At 48.9% G+C, this 20,557-nt stretch overlaps 1 protein-coding gene across 1 annotated transcript; it reads left to right on the forward strand.

Annotated features, from left to right (window-relative positions):
* Positions 1-859: 859 nt before the first annotated feature.
* On the forward strand, positions 860-17,293 carry fech (ferrochelatase). The gene is made up of 11 exons (XM_004075159.4): positions 860-1,098; positions 1,920-2,010; positions 3,456-3,575; positions 3,691-3,839; positions 4,282-4,416; positions 6,966-7,072; positions 8,046-8,144; positions 8,408-8,515; positions 12,457-12,621; positions 13,447-13,506; positions 15,414-17,293. Exons 1-11 carry the CDS (start codon positions 1,053-1,055, stop codon positions 15,549-15,551), a joined length of 1,218 nt encoding a protein of 405 aa, XP_004075207.1. The 5' UTR covers positions 860-1,052; the 3' UTR covers positions 15,552-17,293.
* The last annotated feature ends 3,264 nt before the right edge of the window (positions 17,294-20,557 follow it).

Genomic DNA, 20,557 nt, shown 5'->3' on the forward strand with positions numbered 1-20,557 from the left:
AGACCCACTAGACAGTGCTCTGAACCTTTTTTCTTCAATGATTTGTGATCTTCACTGGTGTCCATGGATTACATGAAATCTTTCCACCTTTATCCACCTTTGTCATGGTAGGGAGAACACCTCAATGGAAGGGGGGGTCAACTAAGATAGCACAAGGGTTGAAATATAAAAAATGCATTCTGATTGGGTGTTTTTTTTTTTACTGGAGCAAATTGTCAACATTACAAGTTGACATTTTATTCAATGTTAAAGTCTGGAAAATGACTGATTTGATATGTGCTGTTAAACAATTTTCCTGTTATTACAAATAACTTTTTGTGCTCCAAGTGTTTTAAAAAGTTCTTTGTTCGTTTACTAGGTTTCATTATTTTCCTTAGACTCCATAGAGAAGTCCTGTGAGTTCAGACTTAATTGAGATTACTCAGTTTTCTGTCTTATAAATTGATGTACTGTTGTGTATTTATTTCTTTACTTTGAACAGTGTTTTTATTCCCAAAGATCTTTGGGAATACTTTATAGAATGACTAAATGTACACAAATAATACAATAATACATTGTTATTTATATTATATTACATTACATTATATTATATTATATTATATTATATTATATTATATTATATTATATTATATTATATTATATTATATTGTATTGTATTGTATTATATTATATTATATTATATTATATTATATTATATTATATTATATTATATTATATTATATTATATTATATTATATTATATTATATTATATTATATTATATTATAGTGCTGCTATTGTGGATTCTGTTGCGTCTTCTCGTGTTTGATGTGTTTATTTATTTTTATTTTTTGTGTGAAACCCCAACCGGAAGTGGATACGGTGATCCTCTCAGCCTTGACAGGTTCCGGGACAGCCAGCCGGCGGTAGCTGAAGGAATCTGACTGTCACATCTAACTGACCCGCGGATCACCCTGCGGGAGTTGGAGGCATTTCTCAAAGCCACCTTCAGGGCTGGACGTGGTTTGTGCGGAGACCAAGACTCCTGCTGGAAGATAGACGCGGGGAGCTAGCATGATGATGATGGCAGCCCTGGGCAGCGCCGGTCGCTTGATTCAGTGTGAGTGTGACGTTAGCACGTTTTGGAGCGGAGCACGGGAACCTCCAGACCCGACACGCTGTCCCGGGATGTCTCGAACCCGTGTAAAATAAACTGTATTGTTTGTTGGAGTCAGGTTTGTGTCATATTCCGGTTGAACTGCACGTTACTGACATTGACGTTTCGGGGTGTTAAGCTAACACATTTATAGGACGGCAACTTCCGGTTAATATTTTCCGTTTCTTTAAATTGTATATTATTAAAACACCAGAAGCCCGTCGTTTTTCTCTGAAGTCTGCCTTAATGTGTACTATATTTGCATTACACGTTTGATTTGTTGAAATGCGAACATTGTGATCAACCAGTAGCCTTTTGGGGCTTTAATTTTGTAAAGTATTTTCGGCGCATCCGCCCAGAACCGAAAATTCCCGACACTTGACGAGGTTCAGCCTTGCTGTAGGTTACTGTTAAATGTCTTTGTTACATAAGGAACTTATCCCGTACGCCGCTGCATTCAGCGGCTGTAAGCTGCTCCGTGGAGGCCTGACGTGTCTTGTCACTCCTGCTGCACGGAGAGAAGAGGAAACTACTCACTAAAAGTTACACAATGACAGAGTTCCGAACTTGCATAATCTAAGCAGGCCACCTGGTGGCCAATGCGGGAACTGCAGTGTAAATTATGCAAGTGACATAGCACAACAAAGCACCACAAGACACGTGCTGTAAAAAATAACTAAAATAAAATTTCCACTTGTGTTTTTATTCCTGACCGATTTAAATCCTGAAATGTGAGTTTGAATAAGCAAATTCAATGAATTGAGAGAGTTCCTCCTCTTCTGTAGTTGCCAGGAGCAGCATCGGTCTGAGTGTGAGGAGACGCTCCACTGCTGCTGCTTTAGCACAGACGGCACCACCAGAAACACAGGAGAACAGGTACGACGCACACGCAAACATGCATACGCGCAAAGATGCACACACGTATACATGGACACACACACTTGCCCACAAACATGCACACACACACGCGCATAGGTGCACACACATATACATGGACACACACACACACTTGGACACACATTTGCACACTCAAACATACATATGCATACCCACAAATGCACATACACACACACACACATGTATGCATAGCACACACACACACAAATGCACACACAAACATGCACACACACAATTACACACACATGCACACCTACACAAACACACACATGCACACACACGCACAGCCATGCACACGGTTAGCACAGCAGTTTCCTAGTGAGTGGATGTAGAAAAGAATTGATGCAGCAATCCTCTGCTGAGGCGCTCCATGTGACACGTGTGGACGTCACTGGGCTGTAGTCGGTGCATTAAGAAGGCCGTGGGTCAAATCCCAGCTCTCTGTGTGCAGTTTGCATTTTCTCTGGCCCCCTCCCACAGTCCAAAAACATGTTTCATGGGTTGTAACTTTAAATGACGTGGGTTGTGCGTCTTTGTGTTGCCTTGTAAACTGACCCCAGTGAACCAGAAATCATCCCTGTGACCATAAAACAGGAAGGTGGAGGTTTGGGAAACGGATGTTTTGATTTGGAAGCTGTTCAAAATGTCATGTGAAAATCCCAAATGTTTGATGGTTATTAGGAATCTAGAGACAAACAGACACAGAGGCGTGTTTACAGTCGAGTGTTATTGTCGAACAAAAGCCTTCCTGGTGGTTTGAAGTGGAGATCAGAAAAAGAGACTTTCAAGAAAAAAAAAAGTTGCTGGATTGTTCACCTTTCAGGTAAAAGAGAGCATCAATTGAGAATGGCTTGACTTTGTTAGACCCCCCCCCCCAGGTTAGCGTCACGCACTGGAAGCTCAGACGATCAAAATGGACGCGGAGCACAGATTTAAATCCAGGCTAAAGTGAGAACAGTTGCTTTTAGAATCAAACTCTGACTCAGGTTGTGGAGTGTTGAGCGTAGAACAGACGTTTCATAAACTGATGTCATCTGGGAGAAATGACGCCGTTTGCCGCGTTCCCTCTGCTCTTCCCTTCAAACCGTGGTTCAATGCACACGTCTGGATGATCAGCAGGAGAAGCTGCAGCTCCAGAGGGTCGCTGACGTCGCGGACGCTGCTTCTTCTGTCCGCGCGTCCACCGTGCCGTGCAGTCCGGCTGCTCCGCCTTTGCCTCCGTTTCTCTGTGTGTTTAGTGAAGTTCGGACCGCCGTCTGGCGATCCCTCACAGGCTCACCTCACGACTGAGACCTGAAAGCCCTCAGTCCTGGCCTTGAACCAGTGACTGATGAGCCCAGCTTGGTTTTCCGCTGCTCCACAGCCCGCTGGCTCGGCTGCCCCGTCCAATAACGACGGTGACGGGGAATCTGTGGTGTTTGCAGGAAACCTAAGACGGGAATCCTCATGCTGAACATGGGAGGACCGGAGAAGCTGGAAGACGTCCACGACTTCCTGCTGCGGCTCTTCCTGGACACAGATCTGATGAAGCTGCCTGTACAGAGGTGTGTGGACACGCACGTGCACGCACATGCACAGCTTTTCATGGACTGGACAGAGGACATCTGACAGAAGTAACGGAGGTCATTTCATCCTCCGTTTGTCTCCTCTGCTCTGCAGCAAGCTCGGCCCGTTTATAGCAAAGCGGCGAACGCCAAAGATCCAGGAGCAGTACAGCAAGATCGGAGGAGGCTCCCCCATCAAACGCTGGACCTCCATGCAGGGGGAGGGCATGGTGAAGCTCCTGGATGAAATGAGCCCCGACACAGGTGAGCTCTGGCACGGACGCCCCCACCGCCGCTCTGCTGTTATCAGGTCAGAGGCAGCGGTCGGTTCAGAGCTGATAAACCAACAGACAAAGTGTGTGAGGAGGAGATAGAAGTGCAGAGAAGGAGTGTCTCCTCACACGCCTGGAGACCCGCTCTGATTAGGAACGCTCAGACAACCGTCAGACGTTCCGGCTGATCCAGTCTGATCTGGTGTTGGTGGAGGTGATCCCCAAAGGGATCCTGTCAGACTCTTCTTTCATTTGACGGCGTGTAAAGAGTCTGGGAGTCTCTCAGCGCCGTTCTGCTGAGGGATCCAGCCCAGCAGGTCTGTCCAGGAGGTTCTGCAGCACGAATCGTCTTTTGAAAACCCAGAATCCTGAAAGCTGCTGGTCTGTTTGGGATTTCCTGCTGTGCTCTTCTCACATCTGTCCTCCACCATCAGCTCCCCACAAGTTCTACATCGGCTTCCGCTACGTAAACCCGCTGACGGAGGAAGCCATTGAAGAGATGGAGAAGGATGGCGTGGAGAGAGCCGTGGCCTTCACGCAGTACCCTCAGTACAGCTGCTCCACCACAGGTACCCCCCCCCCCCCCACACACACACACACACACACAAACACACAAACACACAAACACAGGATGTGGCTGAGAGGCTGTGGGTCAGCAGAAAGTTGGATGAAGAATAACTTTCTCCAACCAAATGAAGTGAAAACTGAGGTCCTAGTCTAGTAGACCCGTCCACTCCCAGCAGGTCCCTGAGGTCATGTGACCAGGGTCTGCTGGCGGTTAAAGACTAAAGATGACAGAGTCTTTGCAGCAGTGAGGGTTATTTCACACAGAAACCTTCACGTCTGACAGCTCCGTTTCTGACTTGCTGCCGTGAGGATCAGTTCACTGAAACGCTGCTGCAGGAACACGAAGCCTCACTGCTTCTCTGACCGTTTATATGGTCTTTGGCTCATAGACCTGCTGCCCCGACGACACGTCCCTCAGCCTACAGGGGAGGAATAAACATGTGATCCCCCGCTGATTCAGTAGGTTTTCCCTCTAAAGAAGAAATGAACCGTCTGTCGTCCTGATGGTCGCTTCATTTCAACATTGAGATGGAAAATCAAGAAATCCACTTTTAAGAATTGAAATACATTGTTTTTTTGCATTTCATTGATGGAAATAAGTATTTGGTCCCCAAGTTAGACTCTCCTAATCAACCTGTCACCTGAACTGAAGACACCCGTTTGACCCGATCACCTGCTGAAAGACACCTGTCCACAGAATCCGTCCATCAGACTCCAAACTCCAACGTGGAAAGACTAAAGCCGTATTTACACTGCATGGTTCAAGTGACCCAATTCTGATTTTTTTCCTCTCATGTGGCACAGATCGGATATGACCGGTGACCGTGGAAGCAGGAAAAAAGCGCATGGATTCCGTTTTTCTCAGATCGGATTCAGGCCTCATTCCTATGTGGAAATAAATCGGATACGAATGGGATACGTGTATTTGCGTGTGCCATGTAAGCAGACAAATCGGATATTCCCCAGTAAATGCGAGTCGTGCGTCAGTGACATCAACTCAGGAGACACCAACTGAGATCACATGACTTATTAAGGTGCTTTTGTGCTGATTTTGCTGTTGGAGGACAGCTGGAGCCCCATCAGAGCGTTACCTTTCAGCCTCAGGCTTTGTTATTACCGGTCCGGTCCCGGTCGGGACGCAAACGGTAACTAATCAAGCGGGACAGCGTTGCTCTGGAACAGGCTAGAAGCCGTTTATTTCTTTGCTTGGATCAAACTGTTGGCACAGCACAACGTCTGCAAACACTTCCTCGTTCAAAACTCAGGGAGAGCACATAAGCCGGCCGAGCAGCCCTCCCTCTTAACTCCCCCGTGGATCCCCTCAGGAGCGCCCAAGGCAACGCCTCCCTCCGTCGCTGTGTTGCCTCCATGACAACCGCAGTCACAAAAGTCCAAAGGAGTTCCGCGGAAGGCGGGAATGCTGCTACGTAGTCCTCAGAACGTCTACGTTTGATAGTTTCAGCATTGCGTAGTGTAAATGCAAAAATCGGATACGATTGGACCAATCAAACCAATCAGTGAGAAGCTGGGGGTTACCATGACAACCATTAGTCCACCTGTAGGTCTGGGGCTCCAAACCAGATCAGACCTGGTGGGGTTTCCATGATCATGAGAACAGAAATGGGCCTAAAACAACACGGCAGGAGTTGGTAGATGATCTCACCGGAACCAAGAAAACCATTGGTGGCGGGACCGACACGGAGATCTTTGGGGTCGTATTTGGAGCAAGAGAAAAGCTGCAGATGACCCCAAGAACACCATCCCCACTGTCAGGCATGGAGGTGGAAACATGATGGTGTGGAAGGCTTTCCTGTACAGCGCTACTTCACTGTGAAGATGGGCGGAGCCATGTCCCATCAAATCCTGAGTGAGAACCTCCTTCCCTCCAGCAGGAAGCTTAAAACGGGTGGACGGGTCCTCCAACAGGGTCATGACCCCAAACAAACAAGACAACCAAGCAGCAGATCAGGGTCCTGGAGCGGTCCAGAGAGAGAGAGAGAGCTGAAGCTCAGGGTTGCTAAGCAACAGCCACCAAATCTGAATGATTCAGAAGTGGAGCAGAATTTATGGACTTATTTCCTCAACGCTTCATGTGGCGCTCCTGTCTTGTGGAAAGAACTCCTCCTGCTCCGTAGACAGTTTTCTACGGTTCCTGGGTCTAGATGGGCTTTGTGTTGCATCCAGAGTTTGATCCTGTTTGTGTCCTCTGCTGTTGGGGCTTTTCTCTGCTCAGCAGTCTTCCTGCTCCTCAGTGACGTCAGATGAAAGCAGGCGGGATTAAAAGTGCAAATGAATTCTGATCAAACTTGCTGGATTAGAGATGATCGTCGTGATGAAAGTGAAGCACAGCAGTGGATGGAAATCTGCTGCAGTGCCGACAGGAAGCTGCATCGTGTTTTAGCTTCTACTGCCTCCCTGTTTAGGTCTGTTTCAGCCTTGAAACTGAAGGCAGTGAAATCCTAAAGCGCCACGGTGTTGAGCAAGGCAGTAAACCTGGAGCCCCTGCAGCAGGAGACGTTTATAACCTCCACGCACTTTGCTGTGTCAACAGGCAGCAGTCTCAACGCCATCTACCGTTACTATAGCAACAAAGGAGGACGGCCCAACATGCGATGGAGCGTCATTGACCGATGGCCAACACATCCTTTGCTGGTGGAGGTACACACACACACACACACACACACACACAGACACACACACATACACACAACAGTTTCAGACTAGAAAACATGGGATGAACCAAACTCCTGCTGACTTTGGGGACAACAGTGGCGTCGGTAAAACACAGTCAAGTACAGATAAAAAAACAAGTAAAGACGGCGTTTACTGGTAAATAATGATGCTGGTGTGTCAAAATCGTCTGCTGTGACCGAGCGACTCGTGAAGTTCCTCTGTGTTTGTGCTTTGGCTGAACAAAGTCTGAACATCAGCTCCGCTGTGTCAAACAGGAGGAGCTTCCTCTTCAAAAGAGAAATAAGAAATAGAGGAGCGCCACCTGCCTGCAGTCTCACCTCAGAGGGTCATGAATGGATGGTCCGACGTGCACGGCTCCACCTGCAGGCCTGCAGAGCTCAGCACACATGCACTCGGCCTGTGTGCGTGCGTGTGTGCGTGCATGTCTCTGAACGACGGCTGTGAAAGCACGCATGCAGACCCGTGCAGAAGATCGCAGGCGCTTTAAAACCGTCCCTCAAACTGAAACAAAACTCCAGGAACACAAAACTTTGTCCTGGTTTTCTCAGATTTGTAAAAAGATCAAAGCAAATGTGTGATATGCATTTTTAATGTCATCAAACATTCTGATATGTGGCTTTTTGCGTATTTTCCCATTTATTTAGATTTAAAGAGCGGTCGTAGTCAATAAATCAATCATATTTTCATTCTTTTTCTGGCTGTTCTCCAAAACTCTTGTGAACACTGGAGGACCTCGCAGCAGCAGCAGCAGCAGCAGCAGCAGCAGCAGCAGCAGCATCAGCAGCAGCAGCAGCAGCAGCAGCAGCAGCAGCAGCATCCGGCTCTTTCTGTTGGGTTTTGGGGGAAATTGCAGAAATGTGAAATGCGGCTGCATTGCTGCTCATCCTGACTGAACGCCGATGAACAGCAGAAACCTAAACCACATTTCCCTGTTCAGTGTTTTGCAGAGCACGTCTTAAATGAACTCCAGAAGTTTCCAGAAGACAAGAGGGACGACGTGGTCATCTTGTTCTCTGCCCACTCGCTCCCCATGGCTGTGAGTCCAAGTGTTTGGTTTTCTCCTGCTCCACCTGTGTCTCCACCTCCACCCTTCATAGAACAGAACGGGGCGGATTGCACTTCATTAAAGCCAGAACTCCTTCAGTTTTCCTGATTCAGCTTCATGACTTTAGACTGACATGGAGGCGTTTGATCTTTCTGGTGGATTCAGATGTAGAACGTCCTTTTAGGAACCCCGTCACCGTGGTGCTTTAGCGCCAGCCGTCTCTGCGGCTTTCCTCTGACGTCTGTCCTCTGCAGGTGGTAAACCGAGGAGACCCTTACCCCCAGGAGGTGGGGGCCACCGTACAGAGAGTCATGGAGAGACTGGGACACTGCAACCCTTACAGACTGGTGTGGCAGTCCAGGGTGAGTCCGCTCACTCACAGATCAGAGGCTGCTGTCTCTAAAGTGGGAACTTTTTACACTCAACACCATGAAGTCTGTCTTCCTGCTGATGTACTACAGAAGAATGTGTGATTCACTGATGCTCTGGAAATGGGAACTCCTCCATGAACCTGAGAGGCTCAGTTCTGTCAGTGAACACCTGAACAGACCGAACCATGCCAAACCAGCTTCACAGGGCCAGACCGAACCATGCCAAACCAGCTTCACAGGGCCAGACCGAACCATGCCAAACCAGCTTCACAGGGCCAGACCGAACCATGCCAAACCAGCTTCACAGGGCCAGACCGAACCATGCCAAACCAGCTTCACAGGGTCAGACCGAGCCATGCCAAACCAGCTTCACAGGGCCAGACCGAACCATGCCAAACCAGCTTCACAGGGCCAGACCGAACCATGCCAAACCAGCTTCACAGGGCCAGACCGAACCATGCCAAACCAGCTTCACAGGGTCAGACCGAGCCATGCCAAACCAGCTTCACAGGGTCAGACCGAGCCATGCCAAACCAGCTTCACAGGGTCAGACCGAGCCATGCCAAACCAGCTTCACAGGGTCAGACCGAACCATGCCAAACCAGCTTCACAGGGCCAGACCGAACCATGCCAAACCAGCTTCACAGGGCCAGACCGAACCATGCCAAACCAGCTTCACAGGGCCAGACCGAACCATGCCAAACCAGCTTCACAGGGCCAGACCGAACCATGCCAAACCAGCTTCACAGGGTCAGACCGAGCCATGCCAAACCAGCTTCACAGGGTCAGACCGAGCCATGCCAAACCAGCTTCACAGGGTCAGACCGAACCATGCCAAACCAGCTTCACAGGGCCAGACCGAACCATGCCAAACCAGCTTCACAGGGCCAGACCGAACCATGCCAAACCAGCTTCACAGGGCCAGACCGAACCATGCCAAACCAGCTTCACAGGGCCAGACCGAACCATGCCAAACCAGCTTCACAGGGTCAGACCGAACCATGCCAAACCAGCTTCACAGGGTCAGACCGAGCCATGCCAAACCAGCTTCACAGGGCCAGACCGAGCCATGCCAAACCAGCTTCACAGGGCCAGACCGAACCATGCCAAACCAGCTTCACAGGGCCAGACCGAACCATGCCAAACCAGCTTCACAGGGCCAGACCGAACCATGCCAAACCAGCTTCACAGGGTCAGACCAAACCATGCCAAACCAGCTTCACAGGGTCAGACCGAGCCATGCCAAACCAGCTTCACAGGGCCAGACCGAACCATGCCAAACCAGCTTCACAGGGCCAGACCGAGCCATGCCAAACCAGCTTCACAGGGTCAGACCGAGCCATGCCAAACCAGTTTCACAGGGCCAGACCGAGCCATGCCAAACCAGCTTCACAGGGCCAGACCGAACCATGCCAAACCAGCTTCACAGGGCCAGACCGAACCATGCCAAACCAGCTTCACAGGGCCAGACCGAACCATGCCAAACCAGCTTCACAGGGTCAGACCGAGCCATGCCAAACCAGCTTCACAGGGTCAGACCGAGCCATGCCAAACCAGCTTCACAGGGCCAGACCGAACCATGCCAAACCAGCTTCACAGGGCCAGACCGAACCATGCCAAACCAGCTTCACAGGGCCAGACCGAACCATGCCAAACCAGCTTCACAGGGTCAGACCGAACCATGCCAAACCAGCTTCACAGGGCCAGACCGAGCCATGCCAAACCAGCTTCACAGGGCCAGACCGAACCATGCCAAACCAGCTTCACAGGGCCAGACCGAACCATGCCAAACCAGCTTCACAGGGCCAGACCGAACCATGCCAAACCAATTTCACAGGGTCAGACCGAGCCATGCCAAACCAGCTTCACAGGGTCAGACCGAGCCATGCCAAACCAGCTTCACAGGGTCAGACCGAACCATGCCAAACCAGCTTCACAGGGCCAGACCGAACCATGCCAAACCAGCTTCACAGGGCCAGACCGAACCATGCCAAACCAGCTTCACAGGGTCAGACCGAACCATGCCAAACCAGCTTCACAGGGCCAGACCGAGCCATGCCAAACCAGCTTCACAGGGCCAGACCGAACCATGCCAAACCAGCTTCACAGGGCCAGACCGAACCATGCCAAACCAGCTTCACAGGGCCAGACCGAACCATCCCAAACCAGCTTCACAGGGCCAGACCGAACCATGCCAAACCAGCTTCACAGGGTCAGACCGAGCCATGCCAAACCAGCTTCACAGGGTCAGACCGAGCCATGCCAAACCAGCTTCACAGGGCCAGACCGAACCATGCCAAACCAGCTTCACAGGGCCAGACCGAACCATGCCAAACCAGCTTCACAGGGCCAGACCGAACCATGCCAAACCAGCTTCACAGGGTCAGACCGAACCATGCCAAACCAGCTTCACAGGGTCAGACCGAACCATGCCAAACCAGCTTCACAGGGTCAGACCGAGCCATGCCAAACCAGCTTCACAGGGTCAGACCGAGCCATGCCAAACCAGCTTCACAGGGCCAGACCGAGCCATGCCAAACCAGCTTCACAGGGCCAGACCGAACCATGCCAAACCAGCTTCACAGGGCCAGACCGAACCATGCCAAACCAGCTTCACAGGGCCAGACCGAACCATGCCAAACCAGCTTCACAGGGTCAGACCAAACCATGCCAAACCAGCTTCACAGGGTCAGACCGAGCCATGCCAAACCAGCTTCACAGGGTCAGACCGAGCCATGCCAAACCAGCTTCACAGGGTCAGACAGAGCCATGCCAAACCAGCTTCACAGGGCCAGACCGAACCATGCCAAACCAGCTTCACAGGGCCAGACCGAGCCATGCCAAACCAGCTTCACAGGGCCAGACCGAACCATGCCAAACCAGCTTCACAGGGTCAGACAGAGCCATGCCAAACCAGCTTTATAGGGCCAGACCGAGCCATGCCAAACCAGCTTCACATGGTCAGACCAAACCATGCCAAACCAGCTTCACAGGGTCAGACCGAGCCATGCCAAACCAGTTTCACAGGGCCAGACCGAGCCATGCCAAACCAGCTTCACAGGGCCAGACCGAACCATGCCAAACCAGCTTCACAGGGCCAGTCAGAGCCATGCCAAACCAGCTTTATAGGGCCAGACAGAGCCATGCCAAACCAGCTTCACAGGGTCAGAGCGGTTTGACTATAAACCCTCCATCCCCATAAAATAAGTACGGGGGAGGAGGGATGATGATCAGGTGATCAATAATCTATAAAAGCTCTGATGGAGTTGTCAAAGTGTAGCAGACAATTTGACATTTTCACTCAAAGAAAAGAATGTAGTCACTAAAACGAACGAATGAAAAAAACATTTTTAGGTTGGACGTTTTTCTGTCCACAAGAGGGCGCCGTAAGTCCAGGAAAAGCCTCTGAGGTCCTGACAGCAGTTTGGTTTCTGACAAACATCAGGTGGGAGTTTGACAGAGAAGGAAGAAACAGATCCACGTGTCCACATCCCACCGTCCACATGTGAATAACCCTTGTGCTATCTTCTGGGGTCCAGATGACCCCCCCCCCCCCCCCGTACATTGACGTGTTCTCCCTACCATGACAAAGGTGGATAAAGGTGGAAAGATTTCATGTAATCCATGGACACCAGTGAAGATCACAAATCATTGAAGAAAAAAGGTTCAGAGCACTGTCTAGTGGGTCTAGATGACACCACTCCAAACGTTAACGTGCTTTGGAGGCACATTAACGTTGGGAGGGGGTCATCTGGACCCCACAAGACAGCACAGGGGATAAGAGAACGGGAAAGATTCGGATCAGTGTGGCCAGACTACAGAACAAAACGCGCTCTACCATCAGCTCTGAAAGGATCAGGGTCTGCTCCCGGAGGATCCGGGGGCAGGAGCAGTACTGCCCCCCTCTCACCCCGCTGTGTTTGCCACTGAAGGTGGGGCCCATGGCGTGGCTCGGCCCGCAGACGGACGAGGTGATCAAAGGTCTGTGTGAACGAGGGAAGAAGAACCTCCTGCTGGTCCCCATCGCCTTCACGTCCGACCACATCGAGACGCTCCACGAGCTGGACATCGAGTACGCCCAGGTGCTGGGGGAGGAGGTGAGGGAGAGCTCTCGTTTGTTCTCTGTGTGGTACATGAATCTGGGGGGGGGGCTTTTTGCTTTGAAGCCTTTTGATCGCCTGAGTTTCCCCTCAAACGGCCCTTAGGGTCAAATCTCCACACTGACCATCTGAGCGGTCAAAACAGAAACGGTAGAACTGAAGAGAAGTCAGCTCTACTCTACAGAGATCCTCCTCTTCTCTGCAGCTGTTGTGTAGAATCAGAAAGTTTCTGTTAGTCAAAGAGGAAATGATGTCACAAAGACATCACCTCAACCAAAAGAAATTCAGACATGGGCCTGTCTTGCTGAGAGTCTGACACACCTACACAAAACATGCACAAAAACGTGTTCACACATACAAAAGCTTACACACACAGACACACACACAGACAGACAGACAGGCACACACTTGTGCGTGAACACAGAACCCTGTTACTGAACGACAACAGTTGTGTTGCAGACAAACAACTCTTTTCTGTCTTGAAGACGTGGACGGCTCCTGAACGTTTCGTTCAGTCCATCCTTTTTTTCGTGGTGGACTCTCAGACGTTTGTCCCCAACAGACGGAGCTCCAGGGCTTTGTCTGCTTTCAGACTCTACCTGGGGGGCTTTGCAACCCCCGGCTGTCGGTGTGTGAGTGACGGAAAGCCGAGCAGCTCACAGGCTGGAGCTCCGTTTTTCCCTCTTTTTTATAACCTGATGAAGAGCACACAGGCGAGGAGGAGGAGGAGGGCCGTTTACGGCTTCAACATTTAGATTTTTGTGTTACAGAGCTTTGTGTGAGATTGTGTGACAGCTGCTTTGTTTTGTTGTCGTTGTCTAGTGCGGGGTGGAGAACATCCGCAGAGCGGAGTCACTGAACGGGAATCCTCTCTTCATGAAGGTACGGTCCGGTTTCAGAAACACCTTTGAACCGGTTGGGATGGGAAGGATCCAGATCTGCATCAAAACTGGATCTGGTACTGAGAGCAGCAGCAGCATCTGATGAAAACCACACATTCAAACTAGATTGTGTTGGTCTAAAGCTTTCAAAGCAGGAAGTTTCTGTCAAACTTTGTCCGTTTCTCTTCCTGTTGTGTCTCCACTCTGCTTTTTTATCTCCATGTGATGTAAAACACCCAACGTCCAATCACAAGCTCGCTTAGACCCAGTCTATTCCAATTGGCTGACGGTACTGAAATCTGAAGATAATCAATCAATCAATCAATCAAATCAATCAAATGAAGCACAGTGAGGGATGTGCGTCGTGTTCACTAAACATACGACAACACTTTTGATTCACGCCTAACAATCCCAGAATCAGTAAAAATGAGACTTTTATTTATCCACAAAGAACAAAACGGTCTAAAGGTTTTTCTGGTTTGTGACTTTAGGTCGGGTCCTCTAAGGGAAAAGAATCGTATCGCCACAAAGGTGGTTGGATGTGTTCATGACCATATATGGAGGTGGGGGAAGGGGAGGGGTCATACCTGAGAACACAGCAGGAGTGACGGAGAATCCAGTGCAGAAAGTCCACCCCCCCATCTTTGTTTCCTTTTGTTCCTCCTCCTGAGTTCTTCCTGTCACCCCCCCCCCCCCCATTCTCACAACAAACAACTGTTGTGTGTCTGTGTGTGTGTGTGTGTGTGTGAGGGGTTATTAAAGGAGGGGGCAGATCAATGGGAACCTTTAGAGCTGACTACAGTAGAACTGAACCGCCCGGCTGGCTGGCTGGTCGGACCTGCCGTGCTCAGAGACCCCTCGCCAAGCCTCTGAGTGTCTGTCTGTGTGTGTGCGTGTGTGTGTGCACGTGCGTGTGTGTGAGGGAATCAATATCAGAGGATGATTAGTTGGTGGTTACTGAAGGATGGTTTCCTCGGTGCGGTTTCAGTTTCTCCGTGTGCTGCTGTCGTCTGCAGCAGCGAGAAAATAAAGAAACTGTTTCTCTTCAAACTTTGCTGAGGGTTCAGTTCTCCTGAGGCGCTCTGCTCGACTTTCCTTCTGCGCAGATGCTGTCATGCATGCACACACAGATGTATTTATCAGACAAACCTATGAGAATGACACCAGGAAGACGACACATTAAGCTGTAGTCGAGAAGGATTTTGACCGTCTTCATGTTTTGACGCCGTCGGCCGTCAGCTCGGCTCTGGTCGCAGTCTGCATCTGAGGAACGTCTCTGTACTGCAGGACTTTGGAGGCTGGTTCCACGAGTAGCTGCAGTGATTTAGAGCCGCTCATCCCGGTGATGTGGGAGGAAAGTGCTGCTGAATTCTACCAGCGTCCGCACCGAATCCTGAAGTCGAGCGTTGTGAGCAGAGTTGGATGCACGCCGGCTGAACGGATGCTTCGGTTAATCTCATTGTCTTTGGGTTTGCTGAACTGATGGTGGATTTTCTGCACAAAACAAAAAAAGAACCTTTCAGTTGTAATATCTCAACAATGACAGCTTTTCTTTTCAGTTCACCGACATAAAACTCCAATATTCAGACATTTTCATGTCTGCCATTGCTTTACTTGAGTGTTTGAGTGGTAGCAACAAACTCTACCACTTAGAAGAGAAAGGATTGACTGGAAAAAGTAGATAGTCATCAACAAAGTATTTAGTTATATTTTGAAAGCATGCCTTTGTTGAGTTTTGCATTTTTCCTGACTATTTTGGGCTACTTTGTGATATTTGAAGGTAATGAGATGTCTGGCATGTAATTCATGCACCCACTTTATTCATTACATCATGTCATAAGATCTGTTAGCAGACGGAGCGTCCATTTTGGGTGCAGCTTCAGCGTCTGCACTGTTGTTTGTGTCCAGGCTCTGGCAGACCTGGTCCAGTCCCACCTGAAGTCCAACGAGCCGTGCTCCCGCCAGCTGACGCTGCGCTGCCCGCTCTGCACAAACCCCACCTGCGGAGAGACGAAAGCCTTCTTTGCCGGCCAGAAGCTCAGATAGAACCACGCCGGCGCCTCCGGAACCCCTTCCTGTTACCCAAGGCCTTCTGGAAACATCTCCGCGTTCAAAGCGCCTCTGCAGAAACCCGGGAAAGCGGGCGGGACTGAGCGAAAGTTCTGTGTTGATCCCCCAGCTTTGCTGGTAACGTTTTCAGATGATGTTTCCCATCCTCACATTCCGTTCTAAAGTTCCTACAGTTCGTCTCCCACATGACCCCTTTATGCTACCCACTGCTGGTTCTGCCTTATAGGTGATTAAAATGCAAACTGTGAGCTCCATGGATACCACTGCATTCAGAGAGCAGGTTTGTTTCATTTCCACAATAAACGGAGCTCCAGCTGAAGTCTGTCAAAGCGGAAATGAGGCGGTTAGAAACTGCTGCTGCTGAAATTCATCACCTTTTCCTCCGGTCTTTGCTTCCTCCTGCTTTTTACCTTTTCCTATCTTGAAATGTGCAGCCTGAGAGTGGTTTTTACTGCACATGCTCCCCATGCTTCACTCCATAGCTCATTTTCAGAGACCGCCTCAGCAAATCAATAGGAACAGGGCTGAGTTAGAAGAAGGTCAAGTAGCAGCTGAGTTCAGACCGGACGACTGATCTAACAAATGAAGGAGTTTAAGTTTCTGATTATCTGTAAGTTGGTCAAAGTGGGACAATTCTTCCCCAAACGGTGTCTCTGAGCAGGAAAAGGACATCCTCCAAACGTGTGACAAACCCCACTGTGAAGTAGACTCAAGCAGGTTCTTTGTGGTGTCGGTTTCTCCTCAGACATCAGCATGCTTCCTCCTCTGAAAGCTCTGCTGAAAAGAGCAAACAGTTCAAATGTTGTGCCATCCAGCCTTCGCCAAACGCCGCTTTCCTCAACGACGCCGCTCACTGCTTTAGAAAGGATTTCATTAACGTTGAGCCTCTGTCTCCTCCTGAAGTCTCTCTGCTTTAAGGACGCATCCTTTAGTAGCATTGAGGATGGATTTTGAGGTTCTGGATCAGTCCATAAAAAACACCCAAAAGCTTTTTTTGAAACAGGACCGTAGAGAACTGGAAGCGCTTGTAGGAGGCTGTTTTTGTCCGTTGATGCTAAAGCTAACGTGCCTTCTCTGACACTGGATAACTAGAATCACTGCTCTTGTGCTTTATGTCTGTTTATGTACATTTCCCCGCTGTCACCTGAGCCATGGACCCTTCCTAAAGCCCAGACCGGGTTTCTAGACATGAAAAGTGCTGCGAGTGAAGCTAGCAGACGGCCAACTGGCTGATCTTTTTATTCAGTTCCTAAAAAGACTCTTCTACGGGACCTTGTCCCGCGTGAAGACGGCGACAGCTTGACATTTACTCCAAAGTTGTTGTACTGGGCCGTCCATCGTCTGTCCTGTAGTGGCGTGACGGGGGCCACGGCGAAAATGGAAACTGTTTTGTCATTTTCAAACTGGCGTTGATGCTTTAAACCCTCCAAACTGAATCTCCTGTGTGGAGACTCTTTCAGGGAGAAGGCGTGGGAACGATGGCCGGGTCACGGCAGACGTCTCATGACAGAACTGTTGTGTGTTTTTGTTTGAATGTATTTATTTGTTTGTGTATTTGGGTGAACATGTAGCCATGAATGGTCTTTGCTTGGGTTGCAGTAACACACAGAAGTCTGGACTTTGCTGCCAAGCTGTCTGACTCCTCAGACCAGCATCATTGGTTCATTTTTATCTCTATAAGTCTTCCTTTAAAATAAAAAGCTGCATAAAAAAAGAAAGTGTTTGTGTCTGGACATTGTTGTTTGGCGTCACGACGACAGCAGTGAATGTTGTTTCTAGCCTGAGGATTCCTCTATAAAGCTGCCCTCTGAGCACCGGCCCCTCCTCACATTGTGACATCACAACGTGAAGAACCGCCCCTTCCAGGAAGAGTCTGCGCTGCCAGCCCCGCCCCCAGGATGACACACACGCCCACTTTCTCAGTGGAGCTAGCGGTGATCGGCTAAACGCTTTCCTTTGATATGAACAGCATGAACATCCATCGCTGCAAAAGTTTGAATGGGAGAAACGCCGACACGCTTCTGACGTCGGCTCTAGGATGATGTCATGAAATGGGCGGCACCCACAAGGAGCGAAAGGCGGAGCATCAGAGATCGAGTCGTCTTATTTAGTTGGAAAAATGTGTTCTTTAGAGTCATAAATTATCCTAAACATGGATATTGTTAAGTATAAAAGGATTAAGAATATAGGTACTTTAATATTGGAAAAATTTATTTAAAATAAACTAAAAATCTGTTAGGAAAGTCTTTCCAAGAATTCTTCTTTAAATAAAAAAACTAAACACTAACAAGTTTCCTTAAACTACGATTATTTTTTTTTTTAAATATATATTTTTTGCAAGACAGAAATTAAGACTATTTAATAAAATACATTTCAGTTTTTGTAGTTTAGGATCTCCTCCTTCCTTTATTTTCCACATCCTTCCTTTTTCTCTTACGTTCCTCCTTTGTTTTCACCTCCTCTCTCCACAGCCTCAGCATCTTTTTCATTCATTTTCTCTCTCTCTGTTTCTGCTTAATCTTCATCTCTCCTCTTCATCCTGTCATCATTTTTCTTTCTTTTCTTTTCCTTCCTCTTTCACTCATCCCTCTTTATTTGCTCTTCTTTTTTTCCCCAGATTCCTTCAATCATATCTTCCTGCCATCCCTGAATTTTTTCATCTTTCTCACTTCTGTTCTCCCTGCCTCGACCCCTCACCCCAGAGAGGGAGGGGGCTTCATTTCCCCCCGCCCCCTTTACCTTTTCAATGTTCTGCCCTTTTTCTTTCCTGTTTTTCCACCTCATCCCATTTTCCATTCTTTTCCAATATTTCCTCATCCTCCTCTGTCCTCCCTTTCTTTCCATTCCTTCCCATTCATCCCTGTCTCCTCCCCCCTTCCATTCCCCTCACCCCCCCATCCCTCCATCTTTTTCCCAGCAGTCCCCTGCGGTGCTGCAATCACCTCTGCTGCTGTTGATTAAGCTGAGAGAGATTGGCTGTCCACGACCCAATAACCCCAGAGGGCTCGGCGCCGTCCTCCCCCTTCCTCCTCCCCCTCCTTACAGTACGTCTGAGCCAGCAACCATCTTTCATTTCATTTTGTCCTCTTTTCTCCTCACCATCTCTTCTTGCCCCTGATGGCCTCCTTTCTGCCCTCCTCCGTCGCTGCTTTTCCTCCTCTCTCTTAATCTCAACTTTCCTCTCCCCTCTCTACGTCTTCACCCCCCGTCCTCAGATAATTTCATGTGTCTTCTTCCTGTTCGTTTCCTCGTCTCACACGCTCTCAGACGTTCTCCTCTTCTTTCTCCCTCGTTCTTCGTGCCTCTCCTCTTCTGTGGAATCTCTTCTCCACGTCTTCTGGAATCATTAAAGTGTCGCCTCCTGTTCCCTTCTCCTCATTCCTTCGCCGGTCTTCTCTCCTGAGCTTTGAAAAAAAAAAAAATTTAACTTATGGTGATTTTAATACATTCCTCCCTTTAAATACTTTTTAAAGCAAAAGTTCCTGAAAAAGCTACATTTTTTAAGTAATACAGCTGCTCTGGTTTTATATTTTTACACCGTAAACGATGAGATAATAACATCTTTTTTTCTGTCAAGTTGCCTTGAATTCTGACTTATATTAGGGAAAGGAGACATGAAAATATTTCTATTTTGACTGAAAATATAAAAGAAAAAAGACAGAAAATACAAAGTAAAAGTAAAGAAAATGGAACGACTGCCTCAGCAGCCAACCAGGATCCTGAGAGAAGATTCATGCTGGTTTTTGGCCGACTGTTCAGTAAACGGCTTCTTTGTTTTCTCCATCACTCACTCTTTCATTCAGTTAATTTTGATCTTCTGCTCTGTTCAGGATCCAAAGCATCCGCTTGAAGTCTTTAGGCTTTTCCTGTGAACGTGGTCCGTCGGGTGGGGGGTTTGCTCAGAAGGACCCCTGTGTGCAGGTGTGTGCATGTTTTGGCGATGGCTGGTAATTGAAAAAGCGGGACTGCAGCCCTCTGTGCATCCCTGTGACCTCCTGCAGGCAGGAGAAGCATTGATTTGTGCACACGGAGAGACGGAGTCATGGAAGGAGGAACAGGGACTTTAGGGAGGGGGGAAAAAACATGTTTTCTGTTGAAGAGGGGGCTGTAAGCATACTCCAACGCATTTTATTTTTCTGCTAAGTCAGGCATGGCGGAGAGTTTTCTCTCCGGGTGCAGCTCTCCTCTGTGGAGGTGCGTTGGCCTGCAGTCTTTGGGCTTTCGTGCTGTTTGTCCTCCTTAGTGATCATACAGTCTCATTCTTGTGTGTTTCATCCAGAATGTGCTCAGAGCCGTCAGGACCGTACCATTACCATCACTGCCCCCCGTGTTAATGAAGACCAACACTTTCCAACGGTTTCCCACGCTTAGACCTCCTTATCGAGGCATCTGACCCGCAGATAACAGAGAGACAATGTCACCGGATTAACAGCCAGAGGAACGGGCTCCCGTTTCCGTGGTAACAAGAGGATGTGGAGAAACAGGAGAATGGGACGGAGTGATTAAAAGTGGAGAGGGGGTGGACTGGATGAGGTAAAGGGAAGAAGTGACAAGGTCGACTGATGGGAGGAGATGGATGCTGGAATGACTACAGAGCAGAGAGCTCCAGAGAGGGATGGAGTGATTGGAACTAGAAAAGGAGAACAACAGGATGCAATCATTAAAGACATAAAATAGATTGGTGGGTGGCAATCACCGAGGGAGGGGGGAAGCGGACAAGTGAAAGGACAGAAATAGTCTGACTGGAAACACCAAAACTAAATGTGCATAAAAATAGATCAAAGGAGCTCAGCGATCCTTTGGACTGAAATCAATGTGGACACAGAGAGGGATGGATTCAGACTGGAAAACTCCTTTGGTTTCGAATCCAGTCCGCTTACCTGAGTTCAGAACCTTGCGTTTGGTCTGTATTCAGACTGGCATCGAGCGGCCCATTCTGTAAAAACAACGGAAATTTGAAATTTGCCTAATGGAAACACCTC

Source organism: Oryzias latipes, chromosome 12 (genome assembly GCF_002234675.1).
Source record: "Oryzias latipes chromosome 12, ASM223467v1".
Lineage (NCBI taxonomy): Eukaryota > Metazoa > Chordata > Actinopteri > Beloniformes > Adrianichthyidae > Oryzias > Oryzias latipes.

What these genes read in the sequence shown, in the direction of transcription:
- fech (XM_004075159.4), top strand. Translation starts at nt 1,053, where the DNA reads ATGATGATGATGGCAGCCCTGGGCAGCGCCGGTCGCTTGATTCAGT. An exon ending in GTACAGCTGCTCCACCACAG is followed by an intron (nt 4,417 to 6,965) that starts GTACCCCCCCCC and finishes CTGTGTCAACAG; the next exon opens with GCAGCAGTCTCAACGCCATC. An exon ending in GGAATCCTCTCTTCATGAAG is followed by an intron (nt 13,507 to 15,413) that starts GTACGGTCCGGT and finishes GTTTGTGTCCAG; the next exon opens with GCTCTGGCAGACCTGGTCCA.